Raw genomic sequence first — 23,381 nt, forward strand, 5'->3', positions numbered from 1 at the left:
AATTCTTAGTACCTAAAACTGTGCTGTCTTTAGTACCTGAACCCAACCAAGTAGCTCTTATTGCCTAAAAATAACTATTTATTGAGTAGTTCTTACTGCCTAAACCAAATGAACAAGTTAAAGTAAAAGCAAATGCAAATTGAACAAATCAGTTACTGCAATAAAAAATAAAACAAAGCACAAAACAGGACATAAACTAGGGTCTTGTCACCCTTTCATCTTTGTAATGTGCCAATTGCAGGTACACAAATAAACAATTTCATTGTATTTTACAAGGTTATTATAAATATTGATGGTATTCTGTCTTCCTTGTATGACTGCTCCTTTTCATTCAAAATTCTCTTAAAATTATTTGATGTCTTACTTATTTCATGTTTCACTGTGTCTGGCTGTCTTTTTTCTTTCCGTCTCTCTTCATTTCTTTCTGTCTTTGCCCTGAAGCATCACAGGAAGCAGCAGGCCAAAATTTACAAAACCGAAGGAAAGCATTGCACAAACATCAGAATCAGCTCAACCCCAAATGGCTTTTTTGTCCTAACATAATCTGGCACAATGCCCTTATCACAAATTTAATCATCAAAAACTGACATGGTTCAGAGATTTACAGAATAGCCTTGGCCCCCTTCTGGGGACAGTCCCTGCGGGGGCTTCGTGTACCAGAAAAAACAGTCACATCTAATTAGATGTCGAATACAGGGTTCGATTGAAACAGCTGCAGCTGTTGTTTATGCTATCTCTAACACCGGTAGAGAATCAATCAGGAGAGCAGGTGGTCCAGTTGGAACAAGAATAACAGTGCAGAGTCGATTATCTGTTAGTCCTTCAGGTGAGGAATTAAAAAACACACAGACTTTTGCAGAATTTAGCCTTTAGTCAGATGGAAGCATTCAGGCAGCATTTGATTGTTTGGATTACAGCAGGATTTATTGAATTCAAAGAAACCTTATTTCTGGAGGGGATCGCAAACCTTTTGGAGTCGGATTTACTCTAGTGTAGTGCACATTGGCAGCAGTACTGCAGTGTCAAACACAAGCACCAACCCATGGCTGTAACATAAAAGCCAATGTGGATGTGCTGAAAGCTGCACTTTCTCAAATGTTAACTTGAGACAGGCTGAAACAAATGAGTTAATCCCCATAGGCTCCCATTTTTAAATGTCCAGCTTTATTGCAGAAATAAGCATATTTACAGCTAGGTACAAAAAGTAATTACTGTAGCTGATTTCCTCTTTCATAAAAACTCTCTATATTTTTTCTGGATACTGGAGTTATGGGGAAATCTGATTTCATTGAGAATATCCTGATGCAGGTGTCTGTATCTGCTAGCTGTCTATTAGGCTTCACCTTTGGGTGGCTGTAGCTCAGGTTGTAGAGCAGGTCAACTACAAATCGGAAGGTTGGTGGTTCTGCTGGAGTCTGCATGCCAAATATCCTGGGGCAAGATACCAAGTTGCTCTCTCGTGTATCCATTGGAGTATGAATGTGTGTGGATGTTAGATGAAGTACTTACATAGAAGGAGTGTAGAAAATAGTGCTTGTGTTAATGGGTGAATGAGGCAAGTTGTGAAAAGTGCCTTGAGTGCTCAGAGTAGAAAAGCGCTATATAAGAACCAATCCATTTACAATTTACCTAAACTGGACCTGTGGACCATATTTATGTTGTTTTCTTTATGTGTTTTTCCATTGCACACATATAGTTTTTGGATGTAATTTGCCAGCATCACCATCTGGTCAAAGTGTGGTCAGTAATATCTAGACTTGTAGTCAAGACCGCCTAAACCAAGACCAAGACAATACCAAGACCGGAAGGTATCGAGACCATGACAAGACCAAGACCAAGAGCAAGACCGGAAGGTATCGAGACCATGACAAGACCAAGACCAAGACCGGAAGGTATCGAGACCATGACAAGACCAAGACCAAGACCGGAAGGTATCGAGACCATGACAAGACCAAGACCAAGACAAAGTCGTTAAACTGCTGCCAGATGCCGCTTCGTTTACGGGTGTCAAGCATATTTATGTGTTTTGCTTTTGCACAGCCCTCCTCACCGCTGTCTACTGTCTCACTCACTTACTGTGAGGACAGATGCACGCTCCACTCTAGCTGAGCCACAGTGTGAGAACTGAGCAGCGAAAGGAAATTAAATGAGAAGGGATTATTTTACACATGGATTAGTAAAGTAATCTTTCAGTTTGTTGCTTTTTTTTAAATTCTTTGCATGGTTTCATTTGCATTGCCATTAAAATTGAGGCATGTGCAGAACATCAGTGTCTGATAGACATGTATCTACAGATGTTGACTGGCCCTCGGCACCAGCTGCTGCCCCTGCTGATGCTCACACATAGAGAACTGAATCTGATTGTACTGATCATGTGACAATCTGTCCGTCTGCAGCTCTCCGGGCAGATGGCGTCTCTCCATGTCTGATGTTTCAGGGACAGCGGCTCAGATGCTCACAAGTCGCTTTGTCTCTGCGTGTATCCTCACATGACTCAACGAATCCTGAAAAGCTCAGTGCTCCCACAGCCTTATCTGCTCTCATTGATGACATGTAAAAATTCAATTATAAAGGAACATCGAGGATAAAGGAGGAAAAAAGACGATTATATTGCAAAGTGGTTATATAACGACAGTAGGCAAGAAAAACACAAGATCGGACAGGAATTAGCAGCAGAGTTTTTACTGCGGCTGCCTTTTTCCCTTTAATTAGTCTCAAAAAACTTGAACGTTGTTTAATAGATATGACCTGCTTTTGGTGCCATCAGTGCAGAAAAAATGTGGTAGATTTGAACCGTAAAGAGAGACCCAGAGGGAGAAATAAGAGGCAAAGATACGTCAGGTAAAACACATGAAAATGTTTTTAAAAGTAAACTTTAGCATCAAATTAAAACACACAGGCTTCATACATTTATCATACTTCTACAGTTTAATTAGCTGCAGAATAAATATTCACAAACCTGTTTAGAAACCAAAGGAAATAATCAAACCAGTATGTTTGGAGCATAGGACCTCTACACATGGGGTTTGGAAAAGCAGAGTAAATATAGGGACCAATTTTCCATATTTGCAGGTGAATTTACCAGGAGAAACTCTTTTCGGAGATTTTCATTTTGACATTTGAATCCACACACCAGCACTGATATGGAGTCACAGGCAGGCAGCAGGTGTCAGAAAGTTGCTGAGCTGAAAAGAGATACAAGCTCAGCAACAGTAGACCTACAGCTACAGCACAATATGATTTTTTTGAGTCAAAACTCAAAGTGATGGAGGTGTAAAGTAAACTACACAATCAAAGTTCCTTACTTTTTTCTTTCTTTCTTTCTTTGTCTTTATTTCTTTCTTTCTTTGTCTTTCTTTGTCTTCCTTTCTTTCTTTCTTTGTCTTTCTTTCTTTCTTTCTTTGTCTTTCTTTGTCTTTCTTTCTTTCTCTTTCTTTCTTTCTTTCTTTCTTTCTTTGTCTTCCTTTGTCTTCCTTTCTTTCTTTCTTTCTTTGTCTTTCTTTCTTTCTTTGTCTTTCTTTGTCTTCCTTCTTTGTCTTTCTTTCTTTCTTTCTTTGTCTTTCTTTGTCTTTCTTTCTTTCTTTGTCTTTCTTTGTCTTGCTTTCTTTCTTTCTTTCTTTGTCTTTCTTTCTTTCTTTCTTTCTTTGTCTTTCTTTGTCTTTCTTTGTCTTCCTTCCTTCCTTTCTTTCTTTGTCTTTCTTTGTCTTCCTTCCTTTCTTTCTTTCTTTGTCTTTCTTTGTCTTTCTTTCTTTCTTTGTCTTTCTTTGTCTTCCTTCCTTTCTTTCTTTCTTTCTTTCTTTCTTTCTTTGTCTTTCTTTGTCTTTCTTTCTTTCTTTCTTTGTCTTTCTTTCTTTCTTTCTTTTTCTTTCTTTCTTGACACTTTGGACCCAGTTATGTAATTGTTCCACCTGCTAGTCATTTTTAAGCTTGTGGAACCATTCGTCTGAGTTGGGTGTAGTCTGAAGTCAATATTTTGGCTAAATGTTACATCAAGAGGGCTTTATGAGTAACAAACTGGATGTTATCATAAGCATCATAAGCAACAGTTGGGCTCACATCAACCGTAACACTGAAAAATTGTGGCATCTTTAATGGAATGAGCCGATGTTTTAAATTTCCTGCCTGCATTGTGTTTGAGTGAAAAAAGAAAAAGAAAAGAAAGCTGATCTCAGTGTTACACAAGTATTGCGTATAGTCAGGATCACAAATAAAACCACTGCATTAAACAACAACTCTTCAATTTTTTTTCTGTATTTGGGATAATGACTACATTTTGAGAACTTGGACAAGGACACGACAGATGAAACACTCGGAAAAAGCTGAAGCCAACATATCCTAGGTGTTCATGTGGGGGTTTTGTTGTTGTTGTTGTTTTGTAAAACAGTAAATTTAAAAAATCTTTTGAAAACAATAATAATTAATAAGCATTTTTTGTCTTAATACTTCAGTTTGTCTAGCTCTAGTGACAGTTTCAACTTTCCAAACATTGTCACTCCTGTGTAATAAGACTTGAATCATCACAAAAAGGAATAAAGGGCCATTTTATTAAAAAATAGTATTTTATGTCTTCACTGCACCTCTTAGACTTTGTAAAGCCATGGGCAGACTTTGACCCTTTGACATGCCAATTCAGTCTAGACTCTTCAGTTAATATTCCCATAGCAGTAAAATAACTTTTACTTTTACTCTTTTAAATTCTTTAAAAGAAGATTTTATTAATTGAAGTATTTTCATTGGTATTCATGGGGTTTTTCTAGTAAATTGCTAATGAGAAGAAAGCAGGCATGAAATACAAAACCTTGACCTGAACCTTTTTCGAAATGTGGTAGGTCAAAGACTGTGCACTTTCGGAGCGGGAGTCGCAATTCGATTCGATTCCCGCCTGGGGCATCTGTATCCAGTAAGGGTCCTAAAGGCTAGATCCCCCATGCTAAGCAAGCCTACCGCAGACATGAGCGAGAGAGATAAATATGAAGCCTTGATCAACAAGGCATCTGTGGGCAAGAGACGAAAACAGGGCGTTGTTGGAATGCTACTATGCAAATAACAGAAGGTGTTACATGAATAGGATGAGGGACCTATGGAATCTTCAAGAGCCAACATCCACATTGATGGCGAAACAATTATTAGCTCAGTGTTCAAACATTCAGAAGAAGGGACTGCTCACAGCTAGAGATTGACAAGGTACAACACACATGCTATGGCAAGGGCGAGTCAGGACAACAGCTCATAGAAGAAAACACCTGTAGTGATAGATGTAGCGGTTCCAAATGACAGCAACATCAGGAAGAAGGAACATGAAAAGCTTGAGAAATACCGAGGGCTCAGAGAAGAGCTCGAGAAGATGTAGAGGTTGATGGTAACAGTGGTCCCAGTGGTAGTCAGAGCACTAGGTGCGGTGACTCCCAAGCTAGGCGAGTGGCTCCAGCAGATCCCAGGAACAACATTGGAGGTCTCTGTCCAGAAGAGCGCAGTCCTAGGAACAGCTAAGATACTGCGCAGGACCCTCAAGCTCCCAGGCCTCTGGTAGAGGACCCGAGCTTGAAGGATAGACCATCTGCAGGGGCGAGAGGGGAATTTTCTTTTATGTATCATCGTGGGTGCAATGCATGCTCATGTATTTTTTCCCTTTTCTTTTCATCTATCCTTTGCCCTCTTGTGTCTTCTTTAAACAACACAAAAAAACCTCAAAAAAACAGCTGAGACAGTCAAGGCTGGATGCCCGGTTAATTATCTATGATGGTGGAGCAGATACAAAGGGAGATAGTTTAGTGGGTGGTGTAGAATTTCTGCAGCAATTTCAGAGAAAATTAACCTCAGAAATAGAACGAGTTTAATGTGTTTGTGATGAGAAGCAGACAAAAGAGGAAAGCAATGTTCTTCTTCATATACATAAAAACACAAACATAAAATGGCAAAGATAGTAAGGGAAGTAATCATACTATATTTGTGCCTTTATGAGTTAAATGGTAACACTGCATTCAATTTTTAGGGTGAGTATTCGGTCAACAGAGACGTTTTTACCTGTATAGCAATGCCCTGCAATAGCGATAATGAAAAAAAGACTCCATGTGCCCAACAGACAATGCTCAATGAAATTCCACAACTTAAGACACTGAATGCTGCTAAACATGCTAAAAGCATGCTAAACTATCCAACTTTATCAAGAGTAAGTCCAAGGAAGGCAAAATGCACACACTTGCTTAACTTTTGCCTCCAGTGCGTCCTGGCACACGGACAGCAACATAAGTTGCATTTGTATAACTTAGTTTAGTGGAAGTTATCTGTTATGTATTCATGAGAACGTTTACAGCCAAACATGTTTCTTCTTGTCTATCTCCAGCCGACCTGTTGGTCAACACTCTGTGCCTCCCCTTCACCCTCGTCTACACCCTGCAGGGTGAGTGGAAATTCGGTAGCACCCTTTGCTTCCTGCTGCCCTACGCCCAGGGGCTCACCGTGCATGTCTCCACTGTGACGCTCAACGTCATCGCACTGGACCGCCACAGGTGGGTGACACTTAAAGAACATGTAATCTGTGTTCGCGATCTTCCTGGTGAGCTATGTTTCACCTGCTTCATAACCAGAGACGGGCACATTGGATTCTAATTGTGTTTTTATCACTATTATCTGTGGTTTGGGTATCTGTGGACAATTGATGACAGTGCATAATGTTGGAAACAGGCAAGTCCATCAAACAAAAGGAAGAAGTCAAAGAGAGGTTTTTTTCTACTTTGTATGGTCTGACATGACAGTAAACAGATTTTCAATCTATACTTACATGCTTCATTTGACTTTATGGATACCTACTGTACTGTAGGTATCCATAAAGTCCATAGGTATTCATAGTACTGGTACTGGTTAGTCCAGGGGTCGGCAACCTGCGGCTCCGCGTGGTTTGGGAAAATAAAAATAAATATATTTTTAAGTAATTAGCTGAAGTGTATTTTATTTATGTTAGCTCTTTTTTTTAACTTGTAGTTCTAAATTGGAAGATTATTGTCATATTGAAATGTAAAAATAAAATTATATTCTATTATTTTTTTAATCGTTCAAAATAAGCGTCACACTTGCGGAAGCCGATATACCCGCCGAAACGCCGTGCATTTATCGAGACTTTCAACCCCAGGTAAGCGAATTATGGATCTTCGGATCCACATTATGTCAGCAGCTCCACCGTGAACTATGTTAAAAACAAACACCGCTCACGCCTCACAGATGACAGCTTACAGTCCTGCGTAAAGTTGAAAGTGACTTCGTACAGCCCCGATTTGCAGACGCTGTGCGCAGAGGTTCAGGAGCAGAAGTCCCATTGTAAACATATCACGGCAGACCCGACGATGTTTGCATGATGCTCAGGTGCGTCCGCCTCCCCTGCAGCAGCGCTGCATACCACGCCCCGCCACACACATTAACCAGGTAAAATACATATTTAGGCTGAATTTTGCAAATATCTATTTTTCATTTTTTTTTAGCAGCATAGTGCTTTTTTTCCAATTATTTTTTTTAAAAGTCAGGTCAAGGCTCCAAAAGCCCAAAGGCGATATAAGGGTGGCGGCTCACAACAGTGTTGTTTGCTACATCATTTTAGTTCAGCTGGGTGTCTTTCCTTTCGTTATATATCTTTAAGAGTTCAAAATGTGTTAATTACATAAGTAAAATGTAATTTTCTCTGTAGCACTTCATGGATTTAAGCAACACGCCTTAGTTGTTCACACAAAGCATAAAGGTAAAAAAAAAAACAATATATGCAGTGTTATCTTCATTTTAGATGTCAAAAAGTATTCGCGGCTCCCAGTGTTTTCTTTGCGTGGAAATCGCGTCCAAATGGCTCTTTGGGTGTTAACCTCCACACAAGTAGGTTTGATGCCTCATTTAAGCTATTTTTTTTCATGTGTTAGAATGGCACCGTGTTCAAGTTTTTCCCATTGTCCAGATTACTTCCTTATCTTGGAGATTCAGTTTTCTTCAGCTGCTTCGCATGTTCAGATGAACTCCAACTCCACCGTCCTGGACTGCAGCTGCGAAGGCGGTCTTTGTTCTCTTGCAGAGTTCATCTTCTGTGAACTGGAGGGCCACTCCAACAAGACCCTGAACAATGAGAACTGGTTCATGTAATCCTACGCAGAACTCACCAAGGCTGCAGCACAGAACAAAGAGTTGGAGTTCATCCACAGCTCGGCAAAAGCAGCTCTTCTGTTGCTTTGTTATGTTTGTCAAAAGGTTCTTTTCAATACTTGCAGAGAAGAAATTTGGAATCTTTTGCAAACAAATGTTTTCAAGGACAAAAAGAATTTAAATCCTTATAAAATACTGCAAACAGAAATAAAACCTGTCAAACTTAACAAAGAACATCAATGTACTTTATGACTAAGTATCCTCAAAATTAATAACATTCTTTGCACTTTGCACTTTGGGTTTACTGCCAATTAGAAAATCTTAGGCTGTTGTTTTTAATCACTCTGAAATACATTTCAAATGGTTGAAACAGAGTGCAGTATAACCTCAGTGAATGAAAAGTTCATTAACATCCACAGCGAGATACACCTCATTTGGAGGTAACGTTCAGAAGTGAATGGGGTGGAAATGAAATAACCCCACCAATACTCTATATATACAGACGTATGTAGCTGGAGATTATTATTATTGCACGCTGACTGTCCCTTATTCTCAGGGAAAGGATACAGCTAGATTACCATGCTCTGATGGCCATCGTAATCAATTAACTTCACATTTCCTGTTTTCTACATGACGTTTCTCAGATCTTTTGTGAAAATGAAATCAGTTTGTGCTCCCCTGCAGATTTTCACCTTCTCGCTGTGAGCTGACGTCATATTAATGACAAATCTAAAATCCATTTCCACCTTAATACACCTGGCCCTGAGAAAAGAGGATTACAGTGACGATTCTCTGACTCTGTCATGCCGTCACTGCACCGCTGGCGGCACAATTAGACTTTGGTTGCCTGCTGTTTTGGCAGTTGGAGTGTAGGTGTTAAGTGCAGTGATGCAGTGACTTTAGAATGAACAACGGATTATTCATTTTTACCTCTGTGAGCCTGCAGACTGGCTTTTAACTCTTTAAAGCCTGAACCATGAAATCATTGGCTGTAAAGAGTTAAGCACTGAAATGTTGCTTGCATGGACTGGTGGATAAACCATTACAGATATCTAAAAACTATAATATAGATTTATTTATTTTTGGTAATGGCCAACACTTGTTAATTAAGAGCAACTGTGGCACCAATCTTGCTATACATGGTGGTGTATATGTATACACATGTTAGGATGTTCCTGTGGCTGTCGTCAGTATCTACAGGCTACAGGCCATTATGCTTATTTTCTCTCCACCACCTGTCCAAAGATTGCAAACAGACGAACGAATCTGTCTTCTGCATGTAAAGCAGACTTTCCTTTGCTTATTTGTTTTTGGGCAGATGGTTCCTGACAAACAAATTTACAAAAGATTACTTTTCAAGATCCAAGCATCTGTGCTCTTTGTTTTTTTTGTTGTTGTTTTTTTTTTTTTGAGAAAACATCAAGAGAGTCAAATCAACCTCATTTAGTCGGTCTACAGACTTGTTTGATGCACTTTATCTAAATCTCTTCTGATTTGAATATGATATTGCTTTAAAACTTTGCTCTACTGCTACAGCCCTATGGTCCTGTTAGCAAAGATTCAAGCTGCAAGAGTAGCTTTCCATGATTTATCAAACACTTGGCCTGGCAGCTCTTAGCAGCTCCTCAGTTCATCTTCTGTACGAAACAGGACTAGTTTGCTTAAAGCCAGATTACCTGTTATTGGCTGCCCCCTTGTGCGCTTAAGATGACCATATAAGGGAGTACTTGTACATACTCTGACCTCATTATTTCAAACTTTGACTATGAGCCTCCACCCCAGTAACAATATGTATACATATGTCAGGAAATAGCTACCATAACCCTTTAAAACCGGTCGGAGCGGGTACGCTCAGTTTTGCGTAACTATTTTTAAATCCCTGTAGATCCGGAACCACGTAAGCTAGCACAATAATTCTTTTGCACATGAAACCGGAGGAGTTGTACTTACATTTTATGCCATCAGCTTGTCCTAGGTCACAGTTTCCTTCCACATAAAGCTTTGCAAAAACAGCATAAAAAGCATTTGCAGCAACAAAAACATAATATTCCAGAAACACGCTTTGCCGATCCGATCAGCTGTTCATAACACTTCCTATGTTGGAATAGACGTCAGCGCAAACTATAGCATGTCCACCATTACCGAAACCGGAAGTGATGTCATTTTTGGGTTTTTTTACCTTCGGGACCTTATAAGCCTGTACTGGTGTTTCATGCTTGACTTCATGCTTGTCTGAATAGTTTCTGGGATGCTTAGAACTCAAATTGCACTGCTGGAAATAGTTTATTGTGATGCAAATGCTGGGGGTTTTTTTGTTTTTTTTTGCAAATTTTCATTATAATATTTATTTTCGTTTTTCCTGCAGTATATAAAAATTAGTGAATCTCAAAAATAAAACTATGAAGACACTCAAAATAAATTTCCTGTTGTTAGAAACTATTTTGTATTTACAGTTTTGAGGGACAAACCTCTTTAATTTCTTTAACTACAAATATATGTAAAAAAAAAAAAAAAAACAACAAAAAAAAACAATTTTCAATTTTTTGTAGTTTATTGCAGTTTGTTGCAATTTATGTAGTTATTATGGACTTAATACATACATATTATTAAAGTTTGGGCTATAATGGTTGTATTGATGTATACTTGGGAGCAACTTGAAATGCTCCCAAAAATGGCACTACAGCATGTAAAAATATAAAGATAACTCTGGCAGACTTGGTTCTATGGTAGGTCTTAAAGGGTTAAAGAAAACGTTTCCTCTACATGGTGGATGATGACCAACTAGACCAACTTTATTTAAAGGCTGTATGAATAATGGTGTTAAATTTGCTAAAAGTACAAATGTGTCTGGCGTCCTTCTTTAGTTAAAACTAACTCACCATGTAAATTAATGTAATATTGTTCAAAGAGAAATTTCTGAGTTCATGCGCTGTGCTTCAGCAGTATTTAATTAAACTTAATTAAATGTGATGTGCCCACAGAGTTCTTTCTTCTACCTACACAAATTAAAGCTGTGGCTTTAATGTAACTTTCATTATGTTTCATGCTGAATGTGCCAAAGCACAAAGCCCAAACAAAACCTCAGCTGTAAACTTCATCCATAATGATTTCATGTTACACCCTGTTTTAGTTTTCTCTATCAGCGGGGATTGTAAAAGCTAAAGTAAGTTTTACCAGATTTTTTTTTTAAATTTAATCTGGGCAGCAATAAACAGATGGCTGCCAAAATCACCACAGAGACCCACTAGACTTGTGCTGAGTATGTGAAACCACTGTGCTCACTGCAGGCTTGATCAAGAAACTTGAGAGTCAGAGTAATGAGTTTCATTTTTTTATCCTCAAGTTTTTTCTTAAGTGTTAAGAGTTTCTTCTCCATATTCAGCAGATTAGAAAAGAGCCTCAGTTGTAACCAGCAAAACAAACACAGTTGGATATATGAGTTTTTTGCAATGCGGCTTACATTAATTGGTGAGTGGCCTTCACTGCTGGCTTGTTGGGTGTTTTTTATGCTCATGAGTGTTGCTGATTTAACCACAAACTGAAAGATTTGCAGCATTGATTCTGGCTGTAAAGAAGGACTTGATCTTGGCCTACAAAAAAACGGCACAAACAATGCACCCAGTTTAGGGCTGGTGTTGCGTGTTTTAGCTACTTGCTAGATGAGCCTGCTGAGAATTTCTTTTTGTCATCTTTGTTTACGCAGATTGTACATTACAGTCAGCATGACTTCGAAACTCACATATATGCTCACTTTTGTGGGGTTTCATTTTAAGTGTCCTCTAATATCAGCAGTCCCCAACCTCTGTTGCGCCACGGACCGGTTTATGTCTGACAATATTTTCACGGACCGGTCTTTAAGGTATCGCGGATAAATACAACAAAATAGAACCGGTACCAAAAAATATATATATTTTTTTTAACACATGGGAAAAGACCCAGGGAAACCGAGTTAACGATAAAAACGATCAAAAACATAACGATAAAAACCCTGAAAACCATAAATTTCACACCCGAGTCTCGACTCTCGTGGCCCGGTACCAAATGACTCAAGGACCGGTACCTGTCCTGGCCCGGAGGTTGGGGACCGCTGCTCTAAGGTAGTGTCAACCACACAAAAAGTGTTTATTGCTATACGATGATGTCGTTCTATCTGAGCAGTGTCACTGCATAATTTTCTATCTTGGGTCTTGCACTTTGGCCAGCTTCAAAATGAGACTTTACTGACTAATCGGTGACATTATGGTGAGATTAAATCCATCTTTTATATTTCTAATCAATTTATTGTGGCCTCTTTTCATGGTCATTCAATCCATGAAAGGTTTGTGTAAATGCACTGATTAATTCAGAAATGGGGAAAATCCACCAAAGACCTGCCAAAAGGCCTGAGAGATCCATTTGGCCTTTCAGCTGATCCATCTACTGTTCGTTTATTGTGAGGAAGGGAAAAAGGGAAAGAACAAAGCTGAGGTATGCCAAATTACATAAAAAAATGACTGAAAATTACTGGCAACAGGTCTCATGGAGTGATGATTCTGAATTTGAAGCTTTTGGTCCATAAACTGTCCTCTTTAATTAAATGTTTAGCTTCCATTGAACAGTGGCTTGGTGACAACTACTTACAGTTGAACTCTGAGAAGTCAGAAACATTATTTATTTCCCCCGACAACCAGATATCTCTAATCAAACAGCATCTTGGTTCTCTTGGCTCATCTGTTCACCTGAGCCTCAGGTACCTTGGTGTGATGTTTGATTCTGCCATGTCCCTAGAACAACACTCTCGCCAGTTAATTAGGAACTGCCTTTTTCAGCTAAGAAACATCTCCAAACTGCGAACTTTGCTGTCTAAGTCTGAGTTAGAAATGGTTATTCATGATTTTATTTCTTCTCGCTTAGATTATTGTAACAGCCTTTTTCTTTGTTTGAGCAAAAGGAACCTTGACCGTCTCCAGTTAGTCCAGAATGCTGCTGCAAGGCTTTTAACTAAGACACGAAAAAGAGAGCACATTACACCAGTGTTACGCTCATTACACTGGCTTCTAGTACATTTTAGAATTCATTTCAAAATCTTGGTACTGACTTTTAAAGCTTTGAATTGTGATGCCCCTGCTTACATTTCTGATCTTTTAGAACCCCACGCTCCCTCTCGCAGCCTGAGATCATCTAATCAAAGGCTGTTGGTAGTCCCACGAACTCGTTTTAAGACCAGAGGTGATAGATCTTTTAGAGCGGTGGCCCCCAGGTTGTGGAATGCTCTCCCTACATCATTACGTTGCCTTGATTGTATTTATTCTTTTAAAAAGCAACTTAAGACTCATTTATTTAGATTGGCTTTTAATTAGATTTGTGCTGTGTGTTTTATTATTAATGTATTTTATGTATTTCTGTTTTATATTACTGTGAAGCACTTTGTGGTTTTTATCCTGTGAATAGTGCTATATAAATAAATTGATTTGATTTGATTTGATTTGGTTCAAATCATCTTTATAAAACAGAGGAGGTCAGGAGCAGCAGTCAGTGTCTACAGCCATCTCTAAAACACAGTGGAGACTCTGTCGTCGTTTGGGGCTGCTGTGTTGGGGATATTGTGAGAATTGATCAACTTTTAAATGCAGAAGGTTATAGCTACAAATGTTCCCCCTGAAAATTAAGGTTTTCTGAATAAAGTGTGACAAAACTTCCTGGTAATAACTAATGCAATCTAAAAATCAGGAAACTGATATAATATCAGTGGTTTTCTGTGTCCTGACCTGTTAAAAACGAAACTATAAATTGCGCCTTATGTGAACACTTCAAGTTTATATAAATATTTGGTATGCACCAATTTGCATTTCAGGTGTATCGTGTACCACCTGGAGACCAGGATGCGTAAGGACGTGTGTTTTACAGTGATAGCATTGACATGGGTGCTGAGTGCCATCCTGGCTAGCCCTCTTGCCATCTTCAGAGAGTACGGCTCTTTCACACTGGAGCCCGGACATACCATACAGGTATATGCAGTCACACACCTACAACACCATGTTTCTGAATCAAATATTTGTACAGATCGGTCCCCTCACTTCCTTCCTCATTCTTTCCCTTTGATCTTCCTGGTGCTGCTCACATCCCTCACGTTGCCTCCTCTTTCATCTCATCCTTCTTTCCTTCTTTCCTTACATCCGTTCCTCTCCAAACTCTTGTTTCCCTCCTTATTCCTGTTGTTCATAATCCCAGCCTCTCCAGTCACTGCAATCAAATGTAAACTATGTCAAAATTCTGATCTAGTCGCCAAAAGAATCCAATGGAAAAATCCTTTTTTTTAGTAACTTTTCTAAAGCTTTTGATCATATATCGCATAATCTTGATTACCTTTGGATTGGAGCAAACATTGACTTGCCATTTTGTATGGACTTCTCATCTATTGGGAATACCCAAAGGGAAAAGAAAAAAAAAACGTGGCGCAGAAAAACTGTAATGGCAAAATGAGACTTCATCTTTAGTGTAACATCTTCTAGTTTCTGGAGATTTGCCTTTTTAACCATGTGGCTAAAATGTAACACAGACTAAACTCAACCAAACATCCCATTCTGTCCTCTGTCATAGGCGTGTATGGAGAAATGGCCCGGGACAAACACAGATGGCACCATCTACAGCATCTCCATGCTTATCCTGCAGTATTTCCTCCCCCTGTCCATCATCTCCTTTGCCTACGCCCGCATCTGGTCCAAATTGCGTGGTCATGTCAGTCCAGCAGAGAGTGGTGTCAACAGCAGCGTCGCCTCCGAACGCCACCGCCGGCGCCGCAAAACCACCAAGATGCTAGTGACCATGGTGGTGGTGTTTGCCGTGAGCTGGCTTCCCTTCCACGCCTTCCAGCTGGCCACCGATATTGACAGCGCGGTGCTGGACATGCGGGACTTCCGCCTGCTCTACACCGTCTTCCACGTGATTGCCATGTGCTCCACCTTTGCAAACCCGCTACTTTACGGCTGGATGAACCGCAACTACCGCGCTGCCTTTCTCGCTGTCTTTAAATGTCGCAGCGGCGGCGAGAGGGAAAGGGGCGGCCGACTGGACAGCATTCACCCCGCTGGGGGAGGGGGAGGAGGGGGAGGCAGAAGGGCGAAGAAGATAGTCCTTGAAACGCAGGATGTGGTGTCTACACGCCTCAACGCCACTGATGTGTGAGATGCCGAGGAGGGAGGGAGGAGAGGAAGACATGGAAGAGAAAGGAAGGAAAAGAATATTCTTTTGTCTCCCAGAGGACAAACGATTGCGCATGGAGACAGAAGAAAAGAAGACCTAGAGATGTGTGAGAAAATAGAAATGGCACGAGTGAGAGGGAGCCGATGGGGGGATTAAAGAGACCAAATATAGAGGAGAAGGCGGGGATGATTGGGGATTAGAAGAGGAAGAATGACAGGAGAAACGATGAAGAGCTGCTGAATGACTCAAAGTCTTCTTAAACAACTGAAACTGCATCTTTCTGAGGACATGACCTTGCTGTGATGGAAAATTCCCACACTGTAAAGACGTGCTTTGAGGGTGAAATTGTGTTTGAAGGATCTGTGACACTTAAAAAAAGCGGGCAGGCCTGTATGGAGACGAGATTAAGTAGGCACATTTTTATGGACAAAATAAAAAATGACCAAAAGAAATGGACTTTAAAATCTAGTCAGCACAGGGCTTTTTCTCCATCTTCAATCCACAGATGAAACATGTAACTCAAAAATGTAATTTACAGTGGCTTACAAATGTGCTCTCTTACAGAAAGCTTGTGAATTTTTAGGCCACTGTTAAATCGATTAAAAGAAAACCTGGGGGGGGGATACAATTTGGATGCATGATGCAAGCTTGAGAAATTTCAGACACTGTTGTGAAAATGTGCATTTGCTGTGGATTTCTGGAAATAAGCCAGATTGGAGGAGTGCAAAACAGAAAACACGGAGGTGCGCAAGAAGTAGATGTGGTCAAATTATTCATATTAGAAGTGAGATGCTTTGTTGTTCTTTTTTTTTTTAATTGGCGGAGAATAGAGAGCAAGGGAATCGAGGGCCGAACTGTGATAAAGGGATCAGTAGGAGAAAAAGACAAGAGTTAAATGTGGGATAATGAGGCAACGTAAAAAACAAAGGTATTTCAAATGAACTGTATCCAATTTAGAAAGAAACATCAGAGAAAGGATCCCTACTTTCAAGCTAACACACGAATGTTTGAATAAAATGAAAACTTGAGTGATTTACTTCCTTTTCTTTGATCACTTTAGCACCTTACTGAAGTCGTAAATTTATCACATTGCAAGTTTTCCAGTTACACAGACACAAAGACCAGGTCGTTATTTTACGCTTCTAATATTAATCTTATTTTATTCATCTTTGCTCAGTCTACCAAGTCTTTTTATTGAAACTCAATTACAGATGGAAGAAATATCATTAAAGTATGATTAGCTACATTAAAGCAAAACTCATTAGGTAGATATGCCATTTTTCAATAACTTTAATGGATGCTTTGAATTCCAAATAACTTCCACAAGTGAATAGTTTATTCATAGACTTTTACATGGATTTAGGGCACTACGTTTGCCCTCCACCAAGAATTTCTTTTTTTAAAAGAAGCTTATCTTGTCACTTATACTCTTAAAATATGATCTTGATTCCTGAGTTCATAGCGCCACTGAATGTTTTGTGAGAAATCTTGTCAACCCTTCCAAACACAGTCTTACGGCAGTTTGTGAACTAGTCATGACTAGAAGTCTATTAATTCACATTTCTGTGCACAAATCAGCTAACTGAACCCTCCCTGTCTTTCTGTTCTCACAAAGTCCTCATTTGCAGATTGTAGCTATACCTCGCCTATGAAGTCATGCCATCTGGGATGAGTTCCAGTCCACAGACATTAAAAAAGATGGAAGCTTCTGGAAATGAAAATTGAAATCATTTACCAAATTTACCCTGTATCTACTTAGATTTTGTAGCTTTGGATTCCAACCAAACAAAACTACCAAACTTCAAACAGATGGTGGTTTAGGCTGAATGTAATGCTGTGTTCGCCATAAAGTCACATGAAACCTCACCAAGAGGTACCACATCTGTGCATTTAAAAAAGTTTTCAAATTAAATCCAAATTAGAAATTTGAAAGCCTTACAGCTGAGATTGCGTCATAGACTCTGGATTAGCCTGATGAAGGACAAACCAGAGCTAAATGATTCAACTTCTCTTTTATATGAAGACAAAACATAAAATGGGCTTTAAGTGAGCAAAGTCATAGACCCTCCTGATATCTTACTTACTGATGTTACAGTAACTTCTTTCTAGCACTCCATTACACTCTAGCTTTTGTTTGTGAGGTCACAATTCACCTTGAGTTTGGTGTTACCGCACCACTGGGAATAGGGCTACATCATTCCAAGAGGCAGAGGCTGGCCAACCCAATCCTGCATCAACTCCCTAGATATACATTATGTCTCTTCGCTATCAACAAGCACCTGACTTGTCCTTGCGATTCATCATAGAGCCAAAATATCCAGAGCTGTCAGCAGACTGAGTTCACTGTAATTCTAAAGGCTCCAACAACATTAACCTTTGTTCAGGCTTTCCTAAATAGGGTTAAACTCAAGAATTCCCAAATCTTAGGAACAACTAATCCACATCTTTTTACATTGAACATTTCAAGCATTGGTTTTCAGTCTGACTAGAAGTAAACACTGATCTCAGCCACCTGGAAATTGTGGGAAAATGGAGACCCACTGCTTGGTCTGCTGGAGGTGGTCTTTAATATTCCATGTTTAAAATGAGCATCTTGAGAAGACTGTGGTTCCACTGGTGGAATATAAATAAAATTTCACTTAAGTGAACCTAGTAAAGCTGCAATAGATTGCTTTTAATGAACATCTGTTCAAACAAACACATGGAAAATCATGACAAAAAAGGTCATCATGATTTCAAAGACTGTCCAACACAATTGTCATTGCTGGAGTCAAAATGAGCTAAAAAGAATCGCAGCTGATTAAAACCAAGGGCAGAAGCATACACAATAAAGTCAGAAAATGAATGGACTGCAATGATAATGTCCTTTCATCCAAATGCCAGTGAACTGCTTGCAATGCTTTGTCCCACTCGACTTCCTTTGACCCACCAAACTGCCAAACAAATTGTTTACTGCAGTCGGCCCTGTTTCCTCTCTCTGCTCCTTATGTACTGGCATCCATTCAGGTCACACAAGTTCCCTAAAACTCAACTGTTGTTGTTCAAAAGTTCCACAGAATCTGGTAACCATCCATCCATTTCTAACATATTCATCTTCTATCCAGGTAGAAAGTAGCAGGGTGTTTTTTTCCAAAACAATTGAAATATAATTAAACATGATTAAAATAATATACTTTAACGGTTAAAAATCTTCTCTTCATTCAGTCAACTGCTTCAGTGCCTTCCTTCGAAGACCTATGCCATAGGAATAGAAAGGAAGTTCCTCCAGCAAGATGAAACAGTTGGGAAGAGCAGGTAGTTAAAAATATCTTTGGGCCTCAATCAGACAGTCCTTTGGATGAACCCCCCTTGGGGTCACATGGGAAAAATTTGTGTTCCCTGATGTATGTATTTGGTGTTCCATCAAAAAAACTTATTTGGCATTGGTTCCTAGCAAATTACAATGGTTATCTGTGGTTTGCACAGAAGATGCTAGCTTGTCTGTGTACACTCAGCACTTCCCAAGTAGTAAGGAAAGTGTGAAAAGCAGGACTTGAAGCACAGTTTCTATGGGAATGTAGACCGCACACCTTTACCATAAAGGTTGCACCTTTTGAAACAAGTTAAAACCTTTAAACTTCTTGGTAAGTTTAGTAAAAAATTAACAATTAACTTATGGAGTTAAAAACTTTAACTTAGTACGGTTTCAAAAGAACTCGTGATGTGACCCCAATCCAAACCAACTACCAACTACTACCAAGTTTAAGTTTAAAAAAAAACATCCCGTAACCATGCATGCTTTGTATTCTCAATGGGACATCAACTACTGGCAATATATATGACAACTTATAATGGCCACCTGTTATATTGACAACATTCAAATCAGGTGGTCTGCTTCTGTTGACCTAATATGGTGGGCTTAGTGTTAGTAAGATATGTCTAAATAATGAGCATAAGCATAAATAAGCATAATGAGCACATCCCTCATGCTGATCCAGTCTTGCACTATCCTTTTTCTCTTGTCCTTAGATATCCCACTATTTGCCTTGAGAGCTTGTTGTAGAAAAGAATCAATGTGTTTCTGGTCTGGGTTAAGTAACATAAATAAAAGGCTACACTTACTATTTTTGGAAGGTAGGAATATTTCCCACAAGTAATATCAACATTTCGTATGTTTCCACACATAATGTTTGCTCTTAATTTTCTGTTAATTATGAACTAATTAGTTCCTTTGTTCAAATTGTTATTACCCAAGGTTGTTTCTTTAAGAGTCTAAAATTTAATTGCCCAATTGTAATTCCAACTCTCAGTAATTCCCCTGGCAGGAGCTTCATCAACATACCAATTTGGTGCAGCTGGCTGATTGAAAAACGACCTGCACAAGGTGAATACATATCAGAGATAGAGATGTGAAAGAAAACTAATCAAAAGTAGACACTATTTCATTCTGTTTCAAAAACTGCAGATAAGCTCCTTTTTTGGGGGGGGGGGGGGTGGCTGGCTGAGCCTTGGTGTTCCTGACATCTATGCCTCTTTAAATCCTTCGATTAGAGGATCCTTTCTCTCTGAGCTGCATCACTGCTTCACCCAACCAGCAATCCCACAATCCCTCTGTTCCATCCCACTGAACCAGTTTCTCTCTGTCCTCGTTTCAGCTCCTCGTCTGTCTCTTTTCCTCCTACGAATGCATGCATTAAGCAGCTAGAAATGGACAAAAAGTATATGAAAAATGTCAGTTTTATTTTAATAAGTCTAAGTGCTTAGACACAAAAACAAAAAAATTATGCCTGCAAAATTATGTGTCAGAACTAACAGTTTAGAAATGACAGATTTAATTTTTAAAAAATGACCTGAATTATTTAATTATTTTTGTAAACAGTAGCAATTTTTAACCATAATGTGCTTTATTTAAATGACAGACGTCTGACTTAAAGTCATTGGGATGAATTTTCATTGCTATTATACTTACGCGGACATATAAAGCGCTTCAGAAGGGTAGGTTGAAGATACATAGTTTGCTCAGACTCCCCAGATCCCCAAACTAGCTATGTGTAAACATCAACATCCACTCTTGTCCACAGAGTGCTACCCCGAAACATCTTTGTTTTGGTGAACTGCTCCCTCATCTCACTGGGTGTTTTTCAAGGAGGTATTTGGTTAGATGCCTGGAATAAGTTTCAGTTATGTCCACTTAGTTTTGTTTTTCAACAACATATGTAAGAACATTGGCCATGCCCTAAAAAAGTGCTAACAATTGGCTAAATGCAACTAGATCCAAAGTAATGCTCAATTACAGTTTTCCCAACAAAAGAAATTATCCTCAGAGCAATCCACTGGGAAACTGTACTGGGTAAGCCGGGGTTATGAACAGAGAATTTGCATTTATTATTATCAGAATACTTTTAGGGTTGCACTGATATGTAAGGCAGAGGAAACGCAAAAAGAAGAAAAGCAGCCATAAATCACATCAATTTTTACAACTCACTGATTGTATTCATTTTTTTTTTTGTAACTTTCAAGTTGACACATTATTCAAATTTTCAACCAACCTTTACCCCTCCTTTGGAGGCATTTTAAAAGGTTGGGTTTAAACAACACCCTCACAATGTTAAATATATTGAACAGCTAAGAAACTCCCACTGATTCCAATATATTACACAGCATGTTTAAAATTTTAAACAAATGGCTAACCAGTATATTCCATTATGAAATAAGCATCATTTTCTGAAGATTTTACATGGACTTTACATGCATCCTCCCAATATAAATCTTCCAATTATAGCTAGACATTTTTTAAATTCCACAAATGTAGCTATATCTCATCCATCTAGCCATCTCTGTCTTATTCAGTTCAGACCTTAGAATCTTGGAAAATGAAGGCAATTGGACTTCTTTAAGTTGCATTCTTTATTTAAGCTCATAAGATTAGCATTACTTGGATGATCGAGAACCTAAACACACATTTCCAGGTCAGTGTCATGGTCTAGCTTGGGCCTATTCTGATACCTTAGTAAAACAGGGGCATCTGTCTTTATTTCCCAGTAAACAACATTAAAAGATGAACTGAAGAATAATAAAACTTGCCCCTACTTCATTACCCAATGAAATCAGCTGTTTCATTCAGTCCCATTGCTCACATATGTATAAAAGCAAGCACCTAGCCATGCAGTCTGCCTTTAAAAACATTCGTCAGTTGTTCTGAAGGGTTCACAGAACTTGAGCGTGATAATTTAGCAGGATATCACTGTTGCAACAACTTCATGAAATTTCTTAAAACTCTTAGTTATTCCACAACAGCGTCTAGACCAATAAAGTTACATGTCCACTGAGAACTCTTCTGCTACAGCATTGGACTCCTGATTTATCTTCCTCAAATGACCAACTAAGACCAAACAGAGTATCTTAATAAAGGTAATCCTGGATGTTATTAACGTTGCTAGAAAGATACAAAAGGAGATGGGCCAATTGTTTCCAATTGTTTCCATTTTCTCCAGAGTTCTCAATTCATGTGATGTATGTCTTTTGACTCATATGAATTCTAAACGCTGTCTATTAGTTTTTCAAATGGTCAAAAGTCTCCACAACTGTTTCTATGAAAAAATACAATAAAACCGTCAATGGAAAAAACTGTAGATGTGGCAAATACCATGGTACCATAGCTTAAAAATTCCTTTGAAATGAATCCAAAAATAAGATATGAATAGATTTAACATGCCAATAGGGAGTTTTCTGTCTTCAAACAAAATTCACCACGGGAGTCATGGTTTACTTCTTCAATGTGTTTTTGGTTTTTTTGCCAACATTATTGTTCCATTAACTGTTATTTTGGGGAAAAATATTTTTCTTTTGTACTGCTTTTAAAAAAAAAATAATTATATGACTTTTCCCTTTCACTGAGTTTCAAAGGTTAAATTTAAACAAATTAAAAATGAATTACTTTCATAAACCTCTGCTTTAAATGCTTCTGGTGATTAAATGGGCTGTCTTTTCTGTTTGTTTGTTTGCTTGTCTTATAAGAAAAGAGTTGAACAGATATTTAGCTCCTTACAGGTTATATTGTGCCAGTTTGTGACAGAAGGCCACAGATGCTGCTCGACCTTTATCAAATATGAATGTAAACTGCTTTGTAACATGGCTGTAATGTTGTATATTCTATAACTCTGTGTAAATATTGACTGTGTGAACGACTGTAACCAAGCACAAACTGTTGGCCTTTAACAGTTTCCAACAACAGATGTACTATTCTCAAGCACAAACGTGCCTCTGGACTCCTTCTGTGTGTCTGTGTCCTTTTATAACTAAAAACTGGAACTTACATACATCAAAAGTAGAATTTTTTATATCTCCAAGGTTATCTTGCAACCTCCAACAAACGAGTACCAAAAATTGTTCATAAACTGCATTTATTTTCTGAGATAATCCAAGCCCCTTCTTCTTTACCAGAGATGTAATCCGATTACTTTTTTCAAGTAACGAGTAAAGTAAGGGATTACTATTGCAAAAACGGTAATTAGATTACCGTTACTTTCCCGTAGGAACGCTGCATTACTAAAACCGTGATTTTTTTGCGAGAATGTCTCATGACAGTGACGTAAGGAAGTGCGACGTTCGTGACAACAGCTGTGTGCAGATCAACAATGGATAATATATCGAGTGCGGGAGAGAGTATGAGCGTTCAGCGTTTAAAGCATGGAAGTACTGACCTTATTTTGAGTTTGATTCCATAAAAAGTGACAAAAACATTAGCGTCCGTTGTGCGTGGGAAGAAAACTTCTTTTTACAGCGAAAAAAACCCCCTAAACTTCCAAGCAAGCACCGAGTAGCTACGACATAATGGGAAATTCACCGAGAAACTCGCGGATTCTTCCACTGACCGCTGCGGCACACCTGCACCAGGGTAAACCTCCGCCTACCCAACCCCTGCTTTACAGGTGAAAATAGAGCAACAGGACCGCTAGTCTTTGACTTTATTTATTTTCTGCTGTGTTTTACTTGCATCTATTTGAAAGAGTGGGTGTAAACACACAAAAAAATATTTTATGTGCTGGAATGTGCAGAAAATAGGTTTAAATATTAAACAAATTTCTTCCAGTCAGAGAATG

The 23,381-nt window shown here is 38.8% G+C and overlaps 1 protein-coding gene across 2 annotated transcripts in view; it reads left to right on the plus strand.

The window, feature by feature from the left end:
• Positions 1–22,528, plus strand: part of npy2rl (neuropeptide Y receptor Y2, like) — a 99,341-nt gene extending 76,813 nt beyond the window's left edge. For both annotated transcript variants that reach the window (XM_087832666.1, XM_087832667.1), the window contains exons 4-6: positions 6,344–6,509; positions 13,952–14,105; positions 14,698–22,528. In XM_087832666.1, the coding sequence (XP_087688792.1) occupies positions 6,344–6,509; positions 13,952–14,105; positions 14,698–15,282 (905 nt within the window). In that variant the 3' untranslated portion in view covers positions 15,283–22,528. The remainder of the gene's footprint in view (positions 1–6,343; positions 6,510–13,951; positions 14,106–14,697) is intronic.
• Positions 22,529–23,381: the final 853 nt, after the last annotated feature.

The sequence above is a fragment of the Neolamprologus brichardi genome, chromosome 3 (genome assembly GCF_056152115.1).
Source record: "Neolamprologus brichardi isolate AB-2024 chromosome 3, ASM5615211v1, whole genome shotgun sequence".
Lineage (NCBI taxonomy): Eukaryota > Metazoa > Chordata > Actinopteri > Cichliformes > Cichlidae > Neolamprologus > Neolamprologus brichardi.